This window comes from Staurois parvus, unplaced genomic scaffold, assembly GCF_062004578.1.
Source record: "Staurois parvus isolate SC_StPar_1 unplaced genomic scaffold, SC_StPar_1.0 ptg000018l, whole genome shotgun sequence".
Classification (NCBI taxonomy): Eukaryota; Metazoa; Chordata; class Amphibia; order Anura; family Ranidae; genus Staurois; species Staurois parvus.
This window is the reverse complement of record NW_028317814.1, coordinates 545,001-566,848: the sequence shown is the minus strand read 5'-3', so window position 1 is coordinate 566,848 and position 21,848 is coordinate 545,001. Positions and strand designations below refer to the sequence as shown.

General features: G+C 41.5%; 1 protein-coding gene across 1 annotated transcript in view; it reads right to left on the bottom strand.

Annotated features, from left to right (window-relative positions):
• The window catches only part of DNAAF5 (dynein axonemal assembly factor 5), a 98,756-nt gene that overhangs the window by 38,179 nt on the left and 38,729 nt on the right, over window positions 1-21,848 (bottom strand). The window contains exons 7-8 of the mRNA XM_089681824.1: window positions 13,889-14,032; window positions 5,819-5,987 (exon numbers count right to left, since the gene is read on the bottom strand). Of these exons, the coding sequence (XP_089537950.1) occupies window positions 5,819-5,987; window positions 13,889-14,032 (313 nt within the window). The remainder of the gene's footprint in view (window positions 1-5,818; window positions 5,988-13,888; window positions 14,033-21,848) is intronic.

Genomic DNA, 21,848 nt, shown 5'->3' with positions numbered 1-21,848 from the left:
CAATTTTAGGTCCCTTAATGCCCGACAAACCGAACGTAATATATAGAGGAGCTCCTTCACTGACAAATCTAATTGCTCCTAATGTCATCCAACCTCCTAATAGGCCCAAATTCTTTCATGACCTGAAAGGTTATTATCTATGCCGGAAGTGTGAGGTGTGTAAAACTAATAGCTTTAAGGGAAGGAAGATTACATCTTTCTCTTCCAACCAAACATCAAAATACTATAATATTGACAAGTTTATAAGCGGCAACACCAGGAATGTGGTCTACGTGATTATTTGCCCATATATTGGGAGAACAATCAGAAAACTCTAAACTAGATTGAAAGAACACATTACCAAAATCAGGTCTGGCTTTCTGGGACATAGTGTCTCTAAGCATTATGCTAGGTGTCAGTAAAAACCCTAGATGTACCACCCTTATAGCTATTGATAATTTTTTACCACACTGGAGGGGCAGTTTTTCGCACCTTGAAACCATGTGGATTTACAACCTTAAGACCTATAACCCATTTGCATTGAATGTTGAGTGGGATATCAACTGCTTGATTAAGAATAGCTGAGATTCCTATCTTAGTTTGTGCAATTTCTGGATTATCTATATCCAGTCATTCCATATGTATAAAGATTGAGCCATTTCTTAAGAGATTAAAATTATACCTCTGCATATCCCATTCCTAATATTTCTAGTTTTAATTTTAATTTTATTTTGAAATTTTAATAGTCAAAACATTTCTTTATGTGCGATTATATTGGTAGGTGGATCGCTGCATCGATTATCTTTATTTATTTTTAGTAATACATTTCCCTATTAGGGCGTGTGTGGCTAGTTTGCTTTTTGAAAGGTTCTGGACGCTATTGCTTGTTGACCCCTGCCACGTGGGAGTTTACATTATGGAGACTGGGTTTTCCTGGTTGGCATGCATTTCATGCATGCGTGGTTAGTCTTAATGTCTGGAAATCTTGCACATGCGTGGACATCTTTACTGGAGGACATCTCGAGCCAGCGTGGTATCCTTTAACAATTAGCAGGCCCATGAGTATTTATTCTTCTGTAGTGTGATGGCGGACATCCAGCCTGTCCCCCGAAGACTTCATTCTGACAAAACGTGTCAGAGGTCGCCTGTACATGACGTCATCACGTTCGAAGCCGATGGCGTTCGGCGTTTGTCTTGTAGCTATCAGCCTGCTTTATGGTTTTAACGCTTTTGTAAGCTTAGTAATATTTCTAGCGTGGATATAGTATTCAGTTTCTTATTTTTTTTTTTAGCAGCCTGTAAGGTATTGTACCCACGATCAGTAGATCACGGGTGCAATGCAAGGCTCCTGCAGAGTGTCAGTTTAGCAGTCTGCTCATAACTAGTATGAGCAGGCAGTTACTGAAGAATCAATGAACTATCTAGAGCACTCGTCAGTGCCCTGGTAGTTCATGGAGCTGCAGAGGCTGACAGTAGTTGTAGTCCTCCCATTCACAGAACCTTGTGAACGATTGGCTTTATTTTTAAATTGTGACAGCGGGTGCGGGGAGAAGATCCCCAGCCCACAACGATGGCTTGTGGGGGGTGTGGGGGCTGCTGCCTTGTCCACCATCAATGATCCAGAAGGTTTTGAACCATAAAGTTTTCAGAAGGATGTCAATGACGGCACCCTATCATGAAGGACTTACTTTAATGTGACCTCAATGACCAATAGAGAAGCTAGGCCATTGCTTTTATGCATTTTCATATGCTTGGTTTTAACTGCCAAGTTATAGGACAGCTTTACATTAAAATCCTATTTTTTTTTTATTTCTTTTCTAAAAAATAAAAAGAAATAAAAAAAAAAAAGAAAAAAAAAAGGAATTTATTGCAAAGATACATCTTAGACCAATTTGTATTGCCATTTTTTTGCCAGCTGCAGCCAGAATGCAGCATATTCTTGTGGCTGGATTTACAGGTGGATATTACAGGTGGATACAGATAGTTGTGACTTCTCAGTCTGTACAAAGCAATAAGAGGCTAGCTGCTTTTGCAGCTGTCTGTGGTGGTTGAAAATAATTGCACATAAAGGGAATTGCTGCAGCTAAGAACAGATGATCACTCCTAGACGCAAGTGGCTTGTTTCAATTTTACCGCAGATAAATTGCTCCATGCGCGATTATATTATAAAAAAAAAAAAACCTGTGGACAGCTGTGGTGGCTGTCAGCTTGTTATTCCTTTCTACAGGCTGAGTGTCCGCAACTATTCATGTGCACCTGTGTATCCAGCCATAGGAATACACTGCTTTCTTGCTACAGATGGTACATAAAAGCACTGTGAATGAGGCCTTCGATCACATATATCTTTTATTAGAGTGTATTTATAAAGTCCTGAAGTTTAGTTCAGTCCGATCAGACATGATTTTTTGCGTTCCTTTTGCTAAAATGCATATTTTTAAACACACTGTAGCACAGTTTTTACTGCATCATAAAATCAAAATCAAAAGATGAATACAACTACCAAGAATAATTTTCTGGGCAAATGTCACTGAAGACTTTAGGGCATAAAAGGGTTTGAAGGCAGCCTTAAAAACGACATTCAGTCAGATGTTACAAGCTCACTGGAAATACACTTTTAGTTTCCCTTTAAATGCAGCCAATGGTTAGCCAACTGGATCAGAGCCTAAATGAAATCACGGATACGCTCAGGTAACACTGTAATGCAAACAAAATCTAACCACCAGTTTCAACACAGTTATAACTCAGCAGTTATGAATTGAAAAGGTATGCAGTTTTCTCAGACTGTATGTCAAAAAAGTAATTCTGAAAGGTGCGGAAGGGGGTTTCTTAGTGGACCAAATGCACTTCAGCACACATGGCTCTGTCTAACTCAATATAGCTGATACAACCTCTACTTGCAAAGAAGAGACACAGAACCTCAATAGGGGATTGGGGTCTTAAATTGGACACTTAGGGCTTCTTCACACTGGAACGAAGGGTATCACCTGTTTTGGAGTGCCGAAATGCGTTGCATTTGGGAGTCTATTCACATTGCACACCCTCCCTCTCTTGCCGTGCACACCCTCCCTCTCTTGCCGTGGTAGCGTGTGGGGTTTCTTCTTCCCTGTGACAATCATCACTTTTTGAAATCGGAGCAAGCGTGCGAGGCTCCGTCCAAACAGCCATGAATTGATTCACATAGATCTGTGAGTGAATGAACTACAAGTCCTGTCTTCCACCGCTTGTAGTTTTCAATAAAATACAAGTGCAGTAATCACCACACTCACAGTCCATTCACACTTTCTCCAGCTCTCCATCTGAAAACCCATACTTAGGTCTGCAGGAGCCTGGCATTGTAGTCACGATTCACTAATCATGCTTTCCAGGCTGATATGCAAAAAGAAAAAAGAAAAATGGTAGAGGCACATTATTTTCCTGCAAAAATATGTGAATTCAATTTTTTTTTTTTTTTAACGGTGATCCTAGCCTTTTAGCACTAGTTTTTAATTGATCAGAGTAGCTGCCATTGCCAATTTTTTTTTTTTTTAAGTTCAGCAAACAGAGCATGTGTGTCATGTTAAAGTACTGTATATGTAAACCCTCACCTTCTAAAACAAGCCATTTAATTGAAAATGGAAATGAAAGGCAAAAAACCTGTGTATAGATGTAAAAAAAAAAAAAGAAATCATATATATCTTTTTTTCCCCGTTTTATAAGGGATTGCATGCCCTCTAAGCTCCTTATTCAGCTGAGAACAGAGAGCTGGGGGAGAAGGAATAACAGAACACTGCACTTCCCAGTGATTCCCTGTGTCGGGGGGGGGGGGGTATGTCAGGAGAAGTCTGATCACTGAAGGAGAGCAGACCGAGTTATCAGCACAGCTAGAGAACTGACAACAGTGTGCTCTGATGCCTAGTGTGGTTCATTTTTGATGGGAATGCAGAGGGACTGGCAGGAATTCCAGGGATTTCCACACAAAGAGAACAGGATACTTTTTCATACAAGTACATGGTACAGCAGGCATATATCAGGAATATGAAATTTTGGGTTTACTTACTCTTTAACCTCCCTGGCAGTATTCCCGAGTGTAGCTCGGGGTAACGTTTCAGTACCACAAGCAGTAACCCCGAGCTACACTCGGGCTTACCATGCGGCGCTGCTCCGCGATCCCTCACCTTGTCCTGAGCTCCCGCGATGTCCCTCCTGCAGTGTCCCCGGCAATGTAATCCGGCGTATGCCGGCATCTGTCATCTGGGTTCCGTCCCCTGCGAGCGTTGGGACGTACGGGAGACGGAACGGCGGGAAATTTGAAAATGACAAAAAGTGACATTCACTAAAATCACATAGTAAAAAATTACTGTATCAAAACATTTCACATACATTTTGTCCCGAGTGCTTTGTCCTGTGCCCTGCCTGCATTTTTACTGTTCTTATTGCCTGGAAACTGAGAAACGTCCATGGCATCGTAAATTAGAACCACTTGCAGAATTGAGTGATAATGATTCGTGGGGAAATTCATCATCAGACACTGAAAACAATTTTGCGACTTTGCTCAGTGATGTGCGAACTGGCGCTCCATTTCAAATTTCAGTGTTTTTGGTTTGATATTATTGAATTAAATTTATTCTTAGATTATTTTTTAAATTATAATTTCGTGTTTCAAGTTTTATCCTACCTGGGTTGTTTACTAGACTCTTGCTTGGACAGATTTCAGTGAGTTATTCCTAAGAATTACAGGCCTACAATATAAAACGCCAAATTTCCATGCAAAATAATGGTACCGCTTTCAGCACCAAAAATCTGAAATAATCATACCGCCAGGGAGGTTAACGTAAGTGCATACCAGAGTATTGTAGCTGTGCCTTGGAATTCAAGGCACATCTACAGTGCGTAACCAAGCACTCATGTGCACAATATAACTTGCAGTCTGCTGTGAAAGAGCCCCAAATGGGTATAAACTAGCAAAATAAAAAATAAACATTCAGTACATCTCAGCAAGAAATTAACATTTCCTCATATTTTGTCTCTAAAACCCAAAATATTGGGTTTGTCTGAAATCCAGTAAACTCCCATGAATACGCTCCTTTTGGACTACAAATCACCTCCTCTACCTTATGTTATGGATATGAGAATGGGGGCTCTCTGTAGTCCTAAATAAAAAAATAGGGTAGAGCCAACAACACTGCTTGGGATTTCAGTGCAGCAGAAACATTGTGTTGTCTGCTCAAACAGGAGGTTAAGAACACACTGAAATTCTTGCACATAAATTACTGTTTTTCTGTAAGTTTTGCATTTAAAGGGATTAAACATGATACAATGTACAGTACATGCATTGAATATGTTATAGGGCTCGTTCACATTTGACTGTTTTTCCAACTCTTGCCAAACGCCCCTATAGCATTTGACAAGCGCTGGTCCGGCATTTGCGGAGCGTTTTTAACGCTCCGCAAACGCCGCATGCGCGGTTTAGCGGAGGTTGCTAGGCGTTTGCCAAGCGTTACAAACGCCCCTCAAACGCCTATAATGAAGTTTGAATGGTGCCAACTCTCCGCAAGCGCCCCGAAAATGCCGGCCGGGCGTTTGGGGAGCGGCACCATAGACTTGAATAGGAGGCTTCAACTCCTCCTGACTCGACCAGAGGCGTCCGTTTAGCCGCGACGCTCCCGTTTGAACAGCACCATGTGCTGCAATGTGCAGAATTTTCCCAGGCGTTTGGGAAAAGGTAAAAACGCTTCCCAAACATCTGTCTGCCGCTTGCTAACAAGGCTAGTGTGAACGTAGCCTTATTCTCATTTTGCCCACACACACACTTTAATAATACAGTATAATCAGTTCCTTCAAATGGTTTCATAATGCTTACCAGACTCCGATACAAGAACTTCATACTGGGCCCTCTCGATGGAAAAATTGGTCCACTGGTCATGACTTTGTGATGCCCACTTCATGAGCTGCTGCATGTGGTGTCTGTACAGATCTAGGTGACCATTCAATCCTTGTATTTGAGCCAGTGACAACATCATACCTTGAACCTGTACAAGAGGGAGCAATATATTCAAAAGGTGCACAATATTTCAAGTAGAGATATGTGGGGCCCTGAGTGTTCGGTGTGTTTACATTTACAGGCCCAGCTAGTAATTTACAAAGTAGTATAAAGTGCACTATTTCAATTACTGGCAAATACCTGAGAGTTAAATTGCCAGTTTCTTAAATCTCTCAGAAACTTCTGAGAAAGAGCTCAAGTTCTAGGGTCTGTACACTGGTGGTGCCCATTATCAAAAGGGCCTATTTTCTATGTTGGATTTGTAACCAACTTTATATTATGAAGAAAGGAAAGGAGGGGAACAGTCTAAGCAGGAACACAGAAACTCCACTGCGGGCAGGAACAGAGATGGTAATACTGGAGATCACAGTGGTCAGTGGGAGACTCAAGCCACCTGAGTCCACCTATCATTTTTCAGTTGACTGTCCCTTTAAGGGGCACTTGCAGACATAGGTTTATGTAAGAATATGAATATTCAATATTTACTTTAGTAATGAAAGAGTTATGTTTATCTCTACAATTAGCTTTGTTCATCATAACTACTTCAGAGAGGGCACTTTTACCCCCTTCCTGCCCAGGCCAATTTTCAGCTTTCAGCCCTCTTACTTTGAATGACAATTGGGTACAGTGACGCATGACCGCAAAACTAAATTTTTATAATTATATTAACACAACTAGAGCTTTCTTTCAGTGGTATTTAATCAACACTGTTTTTTTTTATATTTTGCTAAATAAATGAAAAAAAGACTTAAAATTTTGAAAAATAACCCCCAAAAAAACAAACACGTTTTTCTTAGTTTCTGTTATAAAATTTTGCAAATAAATAATTGTTCATAAACTTAGGCCAAAATCTATTCTGCTATGTTTCTTTCATGAAAATAACCCAAATCAGTGTATATTATTTTTTCTGTAGGAAAGTTATAGAATTAAACTATGGGATATATCTGAACATCTATAAATCCTGATGTACTGACAGCCTCATTTCTTGAGGTCCAAAAATGTCAGGACAGTACAGATGACACCTTTTTGGAAAGTACACAGCCTGAGGTATTTAGTAAGAGGCATGGAGAGTTTTTTGAAGTTGTAATTTTTTTGAAAATGAATTAAAAAAAAAAAAAAGTTTCTTTCTTACATACGGTTACCAGTACAGTACAGCGTCATCGTAACACTGGTATGGCAGTAATCAGGGACATAGACTAACATTTCATTAAATGAAAATTTATTCAGTTTGTTTTTTTATGATTAGCTGTGATTGGCCACACCTAATCACATGACACCGTTGGGCTATGATTGGCTCAGTCTGTACCAGGTGATCACTGTGACCAATCACAGCTAGCAATACAATTGTATACAATGGATGATATGAAAGGAAGCCATCCATTGTTTACAACTTTTGTGTGAAGGTGCTGTGATTGGTCACAGCGATCACATGTACCTACAACGGGCCAGTTCACAAATCAGTCATCGGCTGTGTCTATGATGACAGATCTCACCGCATCATGGCCCCGCGCAAAGTAGCTATCCAGGAGAACGTCATATGACGTCCACCCAGATAGACAAAAGTCCTGCTCAGCCGTCAACACTCTATAGGCCGGGTGGCAACTGGTTTAAAAGCTTGAGTCAGTGCATTAAGGCCTTCTTCACACCATGGTGCAGAGACCTGTGTTTTTCATTCTGCAAGGGCACAAAGAACACAATTATTCCCTGTGTGCCCTATTCACACCACAACACTAGTAGCAGATTTGTTTCTGTGCAGCAGTCTGCAAAATATATAAAATTCACTGAAACACATATAAACTGATGTAAACTTGTCTCCCTGCAAGTGAAATCTGTGCATTTCTAACATCAGTTTTTTAATACATGTATGATGTGAATGAGGCCTAAAGGTTATTTGACACATGAAATTTGCTGTAGCTCACACACTGCATACTTAGTAGTGTAGAGACAATCCGTGTGGTCAGATAATTGGTAGGGAAACATCTATTAGGTCCCTTTTACAAACCAGTAAGGAGGCAAATTTAATCTTCCACAAGTAAGCATTTACAAATACAATGACTTAAAGAGATATTGTCACTATGCCTATGCAGATCAAAGTGACAGTGTCTCTGGAAAGTACATTCTCTTACCTGTGATTTGTCCCATTGGCTTAGCAGCTCATTGCTAGGCCTGAGCATGGTCACTTGACCAAAGAGAGTGGCTGCGTTGTTTCTCAAGTTGCCAGAACAGCCAATCCCCGCGCTCGTTGCAGAAGAAGGAGCTGCAAGTGAGCGCGGGTAAGGTTCGATATTAGGCAGGGTGAGGCATGCCCTTACCAGAGACACTGCCATCCTTCCCTTCATAGGCAAGGTGACAGTGGTTGTTTGAGACTTGGTATTTTTATCATTATTGTTATACAGGATTTATACAGTGTCAACAGTTTACACAGCGCTTTACAATATAAAGGGAAAAGTACAATTACAATACAGAAGGAATAGGAGGGCCCTGCTCATGGAGCTTACAATCTAAAGGGAGGGGGAGGTGGCACAAAGGGTAATAACTGCAGGGGAGGATCTGATGGACGTGACTTAAGTATTGGCAGAGAGGGGAAGCTGTCATGGAATGGTTAGTAAGGTGTATTAGTCTAGCAGCAGCATTCATAATAGACTGAAGGGGGATAGCCTGTTTAGAGGTAGGCCAGTGAGGAGGGAGTTGCAGTAGTCAAGGAGGGAACTAACCAAGGAGTAAATCAGTTGTTTTGTGGTGTTGTTAGTGAGGAAAGGGCGAATTCTGGAAATGTTGCGGAGGTTAAGGCTGCAAGATTTAGCCAGTGACTGTATCTAGCAACCTGGCACGTGTGGAGGGACCAATGGTTGCGCCGCTGATCTCAATAGCAAAGTCTTGGGGAGGAGGAACTAATACATGCTAAGTTTTGGAAAGAATGAGCTTGAAGAAGTGGTGTGACATCCATACTGATGTCTCCCAGTATATTTGTGATACGTGAGGAGATTGAGGGGGTGAGTTGAGGGATCAAGAGATAAATCTGGGTGTCATCAGCATGGAGGTGGTATTGGACGCCATGGGAGGTTATCAACTGGCCCAGGGAAGAGGAATAGAGAAAGAAAAGGAGGGTGTCCAAGGACAGAGCCTTGGGGTACCCCAACAGAAAGAGGAAGAGGAAATGGTGTTGTATGTGACACTGAAAGTACAGTGAGACAGGCAGGAGGAGAATCAGGAAAGAGCAGAGTCATGGAGGCAGAGGGAGTGGAGTTTGTTGAGGAGGAGGGGGTGGTCAACTATGTCAAATAAAGCAGAAAGGTCTAAGAGTAGGAGTATGGAGTATTGGCTGTTGCTTTTAGCAGGTCATTGGTGTGTTTTAGTAGGGCAGCTTCAGTGGAATGTTGTGGGTGGAAACTGGACCGTAGGGAATCAAGAAGATTGTTGTCAGTGAGGTAGCGACTCATACAGTTGTGGACAAGGTGTTCAGGAATCTTGGAGACAAGAGGGAGCAGGGAGATGGGTCTTAAGTTATTCAAACAGGTTGGGTCCAGTGAGGGTTTTTTAAATTTAATTAGGGGGGGTGGCCAGTGAATGTATGAGTGGGCAGGGAAAGGTGCCAGAGAAGAGGGATAGGTTGAAGATATGGATTAGTGTGTTTAGGGTGGATCAGGAAGGTGGTCATAGTAATTAATTGTGAGGGGACAGGGTCCAGGGGACAGGCGGTAAGGTTGGCAGCGGAAAGGAGTTTGGCAACTTACTCAGTAGTAACAGAGTCAAAGGAGGTAAGTGTTGAGTGTGATGCTGGACCTGGTGTGTTTGGGGAGAAAGCTGGACATCTCATCACGAATTGTGTTGATTTTGTTTTTGAAATGATTGGCAACCTCCTGGGCAGTAAGCAAGTTGGTGGGTGGAAGTGAGGGGTGAAGTAAGGAATTAAGGGTGGAAAAGAGTTGACGAGGTTTTGATGGGAGTAGTGTAGTAGGTTTGTTTAGCAGTGTAGAGGCAGGAGTTGTATTTGAGAAGGGCAGATATGTAGCAGGTGAAGTCTTGCAGGGATTTAGGTTTACGCCATGCTCGCTTAAGAGCACGGCTGCATCTCGAGGCATCTGGTGTTGTCTGTTTGCCAGGGTTGTACTAGACAAGGCCTGGTTCTGCATGTACAGAGAGGAGCAAGTGTGTCCAGGGACAATGACAGTATGTTGTTGTAGGCAGAAATTTTACCATAAAGGCAGTCAGTAGCAGAATGAAGAAGGGGAGGGTTGAGGTGGCGAAGCTACAAGATTCATACATAATCCTAGATGCATGTATACCTATATATACACCTTGCAACTTACAGGACTTAAAAGGATCAGCTACAGACAGCTTGATGCCAGATACAACAGGTACCTTCAGAGGTCATGCCTCGATGGGTTTTGGTGGGTGGTCATAATGTTATGGCTGATCAGTGTATGTATATATATCATCTTTAATGCGAATATACAATCTATAACACCCAATGACAAAATTGTTTACATTGATATGATTATTTTCACATGAAAAAAACATTTTAAAAAGTTATAAAATTACTTTCAATAAAGGGTGTTTAAGGATAAAGATCAGTGTTCTAAAGCAGCTGGAGAACATTACATTGCTGACACTACGTCTGCTTTTCAATGGTGCGCTTAGCAGAGGATGATGGAGCACTGGCGACAGAATAAGAGCTTTCAAATAATTTAAGTCATATGTCATATAATATAAAGATGATATGATGTTAGGGTACAAGTTTATGTTCCCTAAAATAGGACTTTATACATGGAAATGCAAGACTAGCAATATTGTGCAAAAGTGGAAAGTTTAATTTGAACAGTCAGCTCATCACTTGCTGACCATAGCCCACAGGGCACCTCCACCAGGCTGCAAATACTGGATGATCACGGCTCCTTCCTCTTTTATGAGTGTTGCAAGTCTAAGGTAAACACATGTGCATCTAAGATATGTGTCCATGCTGTGAGTGTTACAGGGGAATGCAAAGAAAATCTACAAGTCATTTTGGTTCTTGTCTGACAGCCCATACTCAGTCTAAAGCCGATCTTGCATTACGATCACGTGCATACTGTATCAGTACGAAAGCCAAAAGGTCAAAAAGAACTGCCTAAAGAGCTCAGAGATAGGATTATTGCAGATCTGGGGAAGGCTACAAAATTTTTTTTGCTGCGCTGAAGGTTCCAAAGGGCACAATGGCCTCCATAATTCACAAATGGAAGAAGTTTTGCACAATCAGGACTCTACCAAGAACTGGTCACCAAGCCAAACTAAACAAGTGGGGGAGAAGAGCCTTAGTAAGAAAGGTGACCGAGAACCCGACGGTCAGTCTGACTAAATTCCAGAGATCCTGTGTGGAGATGGGACAAAGTTCAAGAAGGACAACCATAACTGCAGCCCTCCACCGTTCTGGGCTTAATGGCAGAGTGGCTAGAAGGAAGCCTCTCTTCTTAAGTGCACAGAACACTTAAGAAAAAAAAAAAGTTTGGGGTGGAATGACACTTTATAGAAATATAATCTTGATACTACATGAATTAGGAACAAAACAACACATAGGAGTATAGTCTGACTAGGCTTACCAATAGAGGGCAACAAACAAACAGTATACACATAGACAAAAGGTGTATACATGTACATTCACACTTGATCTGTTTAACCTCTACCTTAGAATAATTCAGTACACACATTAACCACATGCCGCACAGCTACTGTAGAAATATGGCGGCAGGGCGGCACGGCTGGGCAAAACCACGTTTTAAAACGTGTTTTCAAAACAGGTAGGGGGCGCGCGTGAGGTGCGCCGCTGCCCTACCTGTCCCGCCCATCATGGCTGCGGATGTCAGTCGCCGGGTCACAGCCGGTCGTTACCGGCTATGTCCCGGCGATTAGCAGCAATCACTGACAGAGAGCACAGCTGCAGTAGCTGTGCTTTCTATCAGTTCCCGGACAGCTCCTGACACGCTGATTGGGACAGAAGAGTTTATCTGTCCAGATCAGTGTGTCTCCGTGCAGTACACACCCCCGCCCCCTAGTAAAACACTCCCCTCACACAGTTAACCCTTTCACTGAATAATAAAGTTAACCCCTTCCTCCCCAGTGCCATTAGTACAGTGTCAATGTTTTTTTTTTTTTGCACTGATCACTGTATTGGTGTCACTGGGGATGTCAGTGACCCCAAGTCAGTTCCCCCCCAGTGTCAGAATGTCCGCCGTAGTCCCGCCATAAGTCGCTGATCGCCGCCATTAGTATAAAAATTTTTTTTAAAAATCCCAGTATCTTTTCCGTCATTTGTAAACGCTATAACTTTCAAGTAAACCAATTAATTTACACGTATTGGGTTTTTTTTTAGCAAAGACATGTCGCAGAATACATTTTGGCAGAAATTTATGACAATTTGATTTTTACATTTTTTTTTTACTGGACATGTTTTATAGCAAAAAGTCCAAAATATAGTTTTTTTTCCTCAAAATTGTCAGCCTTTTTTTTTATAGCGCAAAAAATAAAAATGCACAGGCGATCAAATACCACCAAAAGAAAGCTCAATTTGTGGGGAAAAAAAAGGAGGTAAATTTCATTTATGTACCGTATTGCATGACCACGCAATTGTCCGTTAAACTAGCGCAGCCCTGTATAGCAAAAAAATGGCGTAAATTGCAGTATCTATACCAGCAATGGGCAAACTACGGCCCGCGGGCCGTATATGGCCCGGCGGACCTTTTAATCCAGCCCGCGGAGCTAGGATCCTCTCACAGTCCGCCCTGAAGACCGGTGTAGCATGAAAATCTGTCTCCTATGAGGATCTGTCCCCCTCGACGTATCTGCGCATGTGCCGGAGATCGCCGATCGGCTGCCAATGCCTGAAACTGGCACATGCGCAGATACGTCAAGGGGGACAGATCCTCATAGGAGACAGATTTTCATGCTACACCGGAACGGCGCGGGAACACGGCGAGAGGAACACGCGGAGCAAAGGTAAGTGAATTGACACAATATGGGGAATGAATTACTATAGGGGGGACTTGGGGGCTTAATATGGGGGATGAATTAATATGGGGAATGAATTACTATATGGGGGATGAATTACTATATGGGGGATGAATTACTATAAGGGGGATGAATTACTATATGGGGGATGAATTACTATGGGGGGATGAATTACTATGGGGGGATGAATTACTATATGGGGGGATGAATTACTATATGGGGGATGAATTACTATGTGGGATGAATTACTATATGGGATGAATTACTATATGGGGGATTAATTACTATGCTTACTATGGGGGAATATTACTATACTTACTATGGATGACACATACACATCATTCATCTACTCTTGGTCCGGCCCCCGGGTCCAATATATGAACCCATTGCGGCCCTCAAGTCAAAAAGTTTGCCCACCCCTGATCTATACCATAGATTGTAGATGCCATAACTTTCACGCAAATCAATCAATATACACTTATTGGGATTTTTTTTTACCAAAAACATGTAGCAGAATACATTTTGGCCTAAATTTACAACTAACTGAGTTTACTATATATTTTATATAGCTGAAAGAAAAAAATATTGTTTTTCTTCAAAATTTTTGGTCTTTTTGTTTATAGTGTGAAAAATAAAAAGCGCACAGGTGATCAAATACCACCGAAAGAAAGCTCTATTTGTGTGAAAAAAAGGAAGTAAATTTCGTTTGGGTGCAGCATTGCATGACCGCGCAATTATCAGTTGAATTAGTGCAGCGCCGAGTAGCAAAAAGAGGCCTGGTCATTAAGGGGGGTAAATCCTCAGGAGGGCAAGTGGTTAACGAAAAATGTTTTTGAGTAGACTGTGGGATACCAAGATACAAAATTAAGTGGGTAGTAAAAAGCAGACAGACTCTGGTGATAGCATTACCTTATCATAGAGGTTTTCAGAGGCTGGGCTAGCCAATATTGTTATCAGTACTTTCATGCAATGCAGGCTGATATCTGTACAGTACTGCTGGCATATGCTAATCAAGGACTGTAGGCAGCACAGCAACTGCTCCAGGTACAGCACCTGTCAAATTAAAAAGACACATTAGACAGGAATAGGTCCATTGTTAGGAAGTACAGATGAGAAATAAAGATATTCTGACCTAATAGCTTGCTGATTAAACCATAAAATGATACTTCTCGGTCATCACATACCAATCATACCTTTCAAATGGACACAGATGGACACTTAAGATTAGCCTCAATAGACACATTTATCAGGGTTTAAAAATGTAGAACCACAGTATAAGAAAAACACATCTAAGAAGCATTTTCACTGTAAAGCAACACAAAAAACAGCAAAGCAGCAGAACCCTACCGATTGTTTTCAGTATAGACTGACTCATAGACTGGTTTAAAGGCTTAGTTCACCTTTGGAATATGTTATAGCCATATTTAGGATGTAACATGTTCCAGCTTGTGCCTCACTCACTCCCCTCACTCCTTTCTCTGTGACAGCGGACAGAGGATCCTCTTCCCGTACCCACTGTCACATTTTAAAAATGAGCACGGCTGTGTGGGCTTCTGTCTGCAAAGCCGTGTCATTCATTCACAAGAATCTGTGAATGAGAAAACGACAAATGCTGTCTGTCACCGCGGCAGATGGCTTGTAGCTCTCAATTATCTATAAGGGTGCTGATGAGTGCCTTGTAATTCATTGACACTTTCTCCAGCTTTCTAACAGAAATCCCATACAGAGGTATGGCCAAAAAAGCTGGATTAAGTGTCTGCAGGAGCCTGACATTGCACACGCGATCCACTGATTACAGGTTCAATGTTTTAGCCCCCGGAAGACGTGTGGTATGATGAAATGCATCGGGCGAAGCCTCCCTTGTGATATCATCACGTAAGATTTGCCGTTTATACTGTTCCCTATTGTTGGATGCTTTTTATAAACATTGGAAATTTTAAATTGCTTGTGTGTTTCCTCTTTTTTTAAAAAAAGGTTTGCAAACTATCTACACTATGAGAGGCACTTATTTATTTTTACATGGATGTATATTAACTCCGTGAGTTTGGGATGGTTGGAGGAGTAATCGAGGGTACATGTGGTCCAGTTTAGGACATGGGAGTCAGTATTGGATGTTTTTCAACAAAGCGCATGTTGACCTCGTATAATTAAGGGGGCAAAGGGTCTGGTAAGCCTCCAACTTGTTGTCACAGTGGTGTAGTTTTTGGTGGCTACATAAGCTGGAATGAAGATCTGGGATCATCCTTTAATAAAAAAAAAAAAAAAAGGGGACTGTTCTATATACCCTTAAAGGGACTGTCACACATATAATTAGTATTTTTCACTTTATTCTTTGGTCATTGGGTTATCTTTGAGCACTTTATTCACTGTTCACAACTGTATACTTATGAAACATGAATCATTAAATTTTTTATGATTTATATATAACTTATTGTTATATTAGCGCAATACCAGGTATTTATCCATTTATTCATTGATAAGAGAGGATATCCTCTTAGTGTGTTTGCTGCTTTGTTTTTTTTTTTCAATTTAAGCATTTGCACAGTTTGATTTTGTTAATGTACAGGTTCAATGTTTTGCAGGCTCCCATGGAAAAAAAATGCACTTTTTTTATGCAAAAATACAGTATGTGCATTTATTTTTCCTAAAGGGTGAACTTATCCTTTAATAGATCTGATAATAAAATTCATACAGCCTGGCTTATTTTCCAGGCCAAGGATTGAAGGATCTCTACAGGGACGGTTATAAAGATTAGCACAGGTGGTACCTGTACATCAGCACTGCAGCCACCTTACACATTTGTAGGCAAGATTGCATTCATTTTAAGGACTTTAAAAACATTTGATTCAAATTACATTCAGCCCACCGACAAGGAGCGTTAACATGGCCAGGGGACATATCTGCATGACATTTTATGAAGCATGCTGTGGCTGGTGGGTGTAACTGCTTGCCCCCATAGGGACTGTGCAGCAACCCCAATTCAGTGGGACATTACAGTTGACACACACACACCCACCCCATCAGGGCAGCACATTATCTCCTGAATGCCTGTCAATCAGTTCTATGCAACCTATGAAAAGCAATCTACCACTGATCACTTTTCAGAACCATTTACAAACCTGGCGCATGTTTGACAAGGCCTAACAAAGATCAAAATGTGACTGTATGTGGCCAGTAAGACTCTGCTCACACTTAGGTGTCTCAGGTGAGCTGAAAAAAGACCTGCTTTCTGCATCTTTTCTTCAGTTTCCAGCAAAACCTGGATTATATCAGAATAAATGGTAAATCATGCAAGAAAAACCTGAAACATAGAATTTATAACACCCACGACAGACAGGTATGAATAAAGCCTTACTGTTAAATGAAAGTCCATTGCTGGTCATATGGAGGTGGATGAAGAAATTCCCTCCCTCATCGTGACATTGTATTTTGACAGTGGCACCTGCTGCTGTCAGAATACTTTGACCAGCAGCTGCAAACAATCAGATATAGCTCGATATAAATTTTCCAATATGTCCCTTCAACATAAGTCAACCAAACAATTGACTTCTGGGGGTAGGTAGTGACCAAACTACTACTGGATCGGCCAAATTTTGATCAGTGGTCGGTTAGCATTATCCAGCAACTGTCTTGACTTAACAGCAATGGATATACACTGATGTGGAAAGCAGTTATAATATAATTTTTGTCAGCTGATAATTAGCCCATAGCTGGTGTGGAGAGTAGCAGAACGAGCTATCACATACAAGACTGCCACTTCTTGAGTTTTCACTGGTTGGTCTGGGAATTTTAGATACACTTCCCATCTGGCACCGGTGTAATGACCTTTCTCAGTATCAAGCAGAAAACAAACCACTGAGCTTCTTTCCAACTTTAAGCAGATGGGTACTGTGCATGGCTGCCCTTCCTACTATTATCTCCTAGTGAAAGGCATTTAATATGAAAAGCAAAAAGTACTTTAAAAATGTTTAACTTCTTTTTAATTTAACAAGACTACAAACTGATGTTAAAAAACAGTTTTTATAATTCTTATATAACTTTTATACGACAAGCAAATATTAAGCAGGATGGTCTGTGGTAAGAAGTATCATAGACTTTCTAATACGGAAGCCCAACACCCCCTACATGCTTGTTGGTAGCCTTCGTTTTAACTGGGAAATTTAGAAGAGTCTCTTTTTTTTTTTTTGGAAGACAGGGTGGCAGTAGGCTAGATAAACTACTGTCAGTGCACAAAATATTTTTCACACAGATACCTGTTTTTAGCCTACGTTCACACTACTGCAGGCCATGTGGCTCACGTTTGCTCGGGCACAACAGTCCATTCATTTGAATTGGCTGCTGTACCCATGTTTCCTGCAAGAAAAAGGTGCACGCACCTTTTTAAAAACGTGGCTGCAGGGAAACTGCACGGTCTTCGGGCTGGTTGCAGGTTCAGTAATCGCACTTGTTCCTGAACCCACAACCACCCAAAGCCCAATTGTGCTGCTTATGCAGTGCAGCACGTTTGCCTGATCCGCGGGCCACGTGGCTTACAGCAGAGTAAATCTAGGCTAATGGATCGACCAAGCAAGAATTCAGTTTGATGGGTTTGAAATTAAAACTTAGACCAATGCAATAAAAATTAAAAAAAAAAAAAAAAAAGGAAGAAGGAAAATCACAAGTGCAGTATTTTTCACAAAAAAAGTCTCACAATCTGTACCAAAAAAAACCTATGGAACAGAAAATGAGTTTGTAAATATTTGAAGCAATAGAGGTATTGCAGTAGTTCACCAAGAAGATGCTAGAGCAAGACAGTTATACATCCTACTATGTGCAAAACTAACTGTGCTACAACATAATTGTTTGACATGCGGTGCGCCAAAATAAGGTGTTGCATGTGACAATTTGCATTTCTCAGCAATTGCCAATCCTAGTTTATCTGGTCCAGTGTGTTCAAGCAGAGAGGAAATGAGATGGCGCTCCTCTTAGTCTTTCAGCAGCTACTGTATAAGTATCGTTATAACCCTGCTGCACATAGGCAGGTTTTTAAGCAAGCAGAAAGATCCTGCTCTGCTTTCAGCTCACCACCTCCTGGGTGCAAATTGTATAAATGAAATAATCACGTGTAATATCCTATCTTAATTTATGGTTCTGAACATAAAAGATAAACATATCCATTATATATTCCATTTAAGAGCTAGTAGGGCTTATGGGGGTGTTTGGCTTTTAAATAGATGGGATGACAAAACAGGGTTAGTACACAGAGAGGAAGGAAAGAAGGTGCTATGCGACTGGGGGAGGGGGGGGGGGGTTTATGGGTTACCCAAATATTTCTTCTCAACGAAGGTGCTTACTAGAAGTATAAAACTTGGCAGCATACAAACATCTAATAACTAAATGCCAGTGCTAGAAGCAATCTATGTTCACACCACTTGGCATCTCTAGATGGTTATCAGACATGAGACGCCATGTAGATTAGCCGGTAGCTGTGAAGTCTGAGTTAGGTCTCTCCTACCTATGTTCTCCAGTTACATTAGTTTATGATGGAGTTGCTAACGCTCACGTTACACCAGCGCAGCTGCTGGTTCCCTGTGGCTCGTGTGATCTTAGTAATTCTGCAAGCCAGTGCATAACGAATGCATTAAGAAGGTCTGCAACCATTTCATTTTCCAGCGCCTTGCTGGACCAAGTACGTCTAAGAGACTTGAGACAAGCCAATCTCTATAGTAAAAAAAAGAAAAAAGAAACTAAGTATCTGCTAACCCAATAGCTGAAACCAAAACAAACCATCTTAAGGTAGTGTGAGACCAGAAATCTGTTTATTAGACCAGTATACCTACTGTATGTTCCAACACGAGTTAGGGTGAAACCACATCATTTGACATAACTCACAGATGCTTCCGATGTGCTATTTAAATTGCTTTAGGATCTTACAATATATTAACACAACTATAAACAATTAATATTCTGCAGCTTACTAGTCTTCAGATTGGCATTAGTTTTCTTTTTCAAGCTAAGTACAGGAAAATCCATTTTGGTCCTACCAGAAATCTAGTATCCTTGCAATTTCCTGTGCACTGAACTGAACTTTCAATTTCAATCAATGTTATCAGCCTTCTCAACTATCTTCTGTAAACTACAGGAAACCACCTCCCTCTGTAATGGAAATTGAGAGGAGAAGGTGTTTGTAGCTCAAATCAGGACAGCAGCCACACACAGAGCAAAAATTTAAGCCATGGGAGGTTCTGCTGGCATCCTCCTACCTGACATACTTTAATCCAAAATCAAAGAATCCAGAAGAAAAACTGTTGACGGAACATTGGCTGGCACCCAATCAGATGCAGCCACTGTTTGCGCATTACACTACAATAGGGAATTGAGTGGTTTCTCAAGTTCAGATCATGGGATTGAACAAAAGAAATCTTAGTGTCTTGACAGCTTTAGGGTTACAAAAATGCTATTCAACCTCTTTACACACAGTGCAGCGAGCGAGTGTTGTCACAAAGTGGATTGCTTGTAGCATCGGCTGGTGAAAAAAAAAAAAGAGGGGGGGGGGCAGAGGCCTTAAAGTGATATTGAAGGTTTGGGGTTTTTTTTTTTTACATAACAAACATGACATACCCGCTCTGTGCAGTGGTTTTGCACAGAGAAGGCCGATACTCCTCTTCTTGGGTCCCGCTCCTGGCTCCTCCCCCTTGACCAGTGCCCCCAATAGCAAGCCGCTTGCTATTGGAGGCACTGGTGCGTGCTCGCTCCTGAGCCCCGCTCTATGCATCCATAAAGACACATAGAGCTGTGGTTTGGACCTGCCCCGTCTCTCTCTTCACTGGCTGTGCTTGACAGCAAATGGGAGCCAATGGCTCCCAATGCTGTGTCTCAGCCAATGAGGAGAGAAACACCTGGGATAACCGAGGCTACCATGCACATCGATGGATAGAGAGGGGGCTCAGGTAACTATTAGGGGGGCTGTGGGGGGGAACAACACTTAGAAGGTTTTGGACCTTCACGCATAGAATGCATGAAAATGTAAAACCTTCAGGCTTTAGAACCACTTTAAACAAAAAAAAACAAAACAAATGCAGTTACCCCATATAAGGACTGGTAAACTGAAATATATAAAAATTGTTTGCTTTTGGATTTAAATAGGCTTTAACTATACTTTAAAAATGTGCTTCCTTATACTATTGTGTGTGTATATTTTTCTCCAATTCTGTAATTTAATGGGTAAGGCTTAACCACTCCCTCTTTGGCCTACCTATACATAGGCTTTCCCCTTTACATTCTACCGTGAATGCTGCTGCCAGACTCAACCACCTTACTAAGGCTAGGTTCACATATGTGCGGGTGGTGCTGCTGCAGATCCGCACAAAAATCTGTGCAGCCGCACCACCCATACATGCGGACCCACGGGCGGGTGCCATTAATTCTAATGGCACGCCGCCCACACTGGAAATTGCAACCGTACTGGGAACCGAAGTTCCCATACAGGCTGCGTTTTCACAAGTGCAGGGACTTCTTTCCTGTGTCCCAGGGCACGGGAGTCCATTCAATTGAATGGACTCTCGGCCCGAGCAAAATGCGGACTGCAGGAACACGGATATGTGAACCAGGGGTTTCTGTTCAGTGCCCCACACCCCTCTTTACCAAATCTCCATTGGCTTTTGCTTGCCCAATGATAAAATTAAAAAATTCTAACAACAGTATACAAAGCCCTTCACAACTCTGCCTTAGACTACATCACCAAACTCAAAATGACACTCAGAGTGTCCTCTTCCCAAAGATGTCCATCTTCTCTAGCCCCCTTAGGGCCAATTCACACTATATACAGTGGCAGACATCACAGGGCTCTGTCTGACATTGCAGTGAATGAAGTGTATGTTTTGTACACTTCAAAAAAAAAAAAAAAAAAAAAAAGGAGCTGTGTGATGTGCTGAATTGCGCACCACATTGGCCCCTAAGCAGCCGGCAACGCCGAGTGTTCAGAGTGCGTAATCGCTCTGGCTGCTCTGTGATTTAATGATTTTTATGTGTGAATTTGCCCTTAGTCACCTTCTCATGTGGTCATCTCCAAGACCTCTCCCATCCTCTGAAGCTCCCCATCTCAATCTGTCCAGCTATCTCCTACTCTGCCCACCGTTAGAAGGTCCCTGAAACTCAGCTCCTAAGGAAGGCCTATCTTGCCTCCCTTGTAAGCTCTCAAAAGCAAAGCTCTCTGAACTATTTTGTATTGAATTGGATTGTAACTGTACTGTCTCCCTTTATTCTGAAAAGCGCTTTGCAATCTGTTGATGCTGTATAAATCCTGTATAATAATAATAACTGACAACTGCACCTTGTCAGGAAGAAGACAAGTATTATAGCTGGAGGGTTGCACTCAGGAGGGTTGGATAAAAAGAGAACTGTACTAAAGGTGCAGATATCCTTGAAATATGTCTATAAGTATATCCATAAATCGCTGTTGTAAGAGAGGAGATGACAGTATAGTGTGCGCGAGTACATAGGTAATAATAATTTCAGGCTAGTTAAATTTTGCTAAAAGCTCATTTATGACATGTTCTCTTTAAATATAATTATGAAATAAAGAATGCATAGAAGAAAGGCAGCTTTGAAGTCTCCGTATCACATTTCGCTCTCTCAGCTGACAGGTGCATAATACAGAGGCAAACACCTGGGAATAATCCAATTCATAAAGTCCTTATCCAGGTATTACAGGATGATCACAGCACTCAGGAACTGCAATGACAAGGAGTACTGACAGTGTATCATTAGAAAATGGTAATTTTGATTTCTTGATGTGACTGGGCTAGTTCATGAGACTGTGCTGTCAGGCAGGATTAGGCTGTGTGTATAGACAGTCAATCATCAGCACCATATTGAGGGAGATATTCCC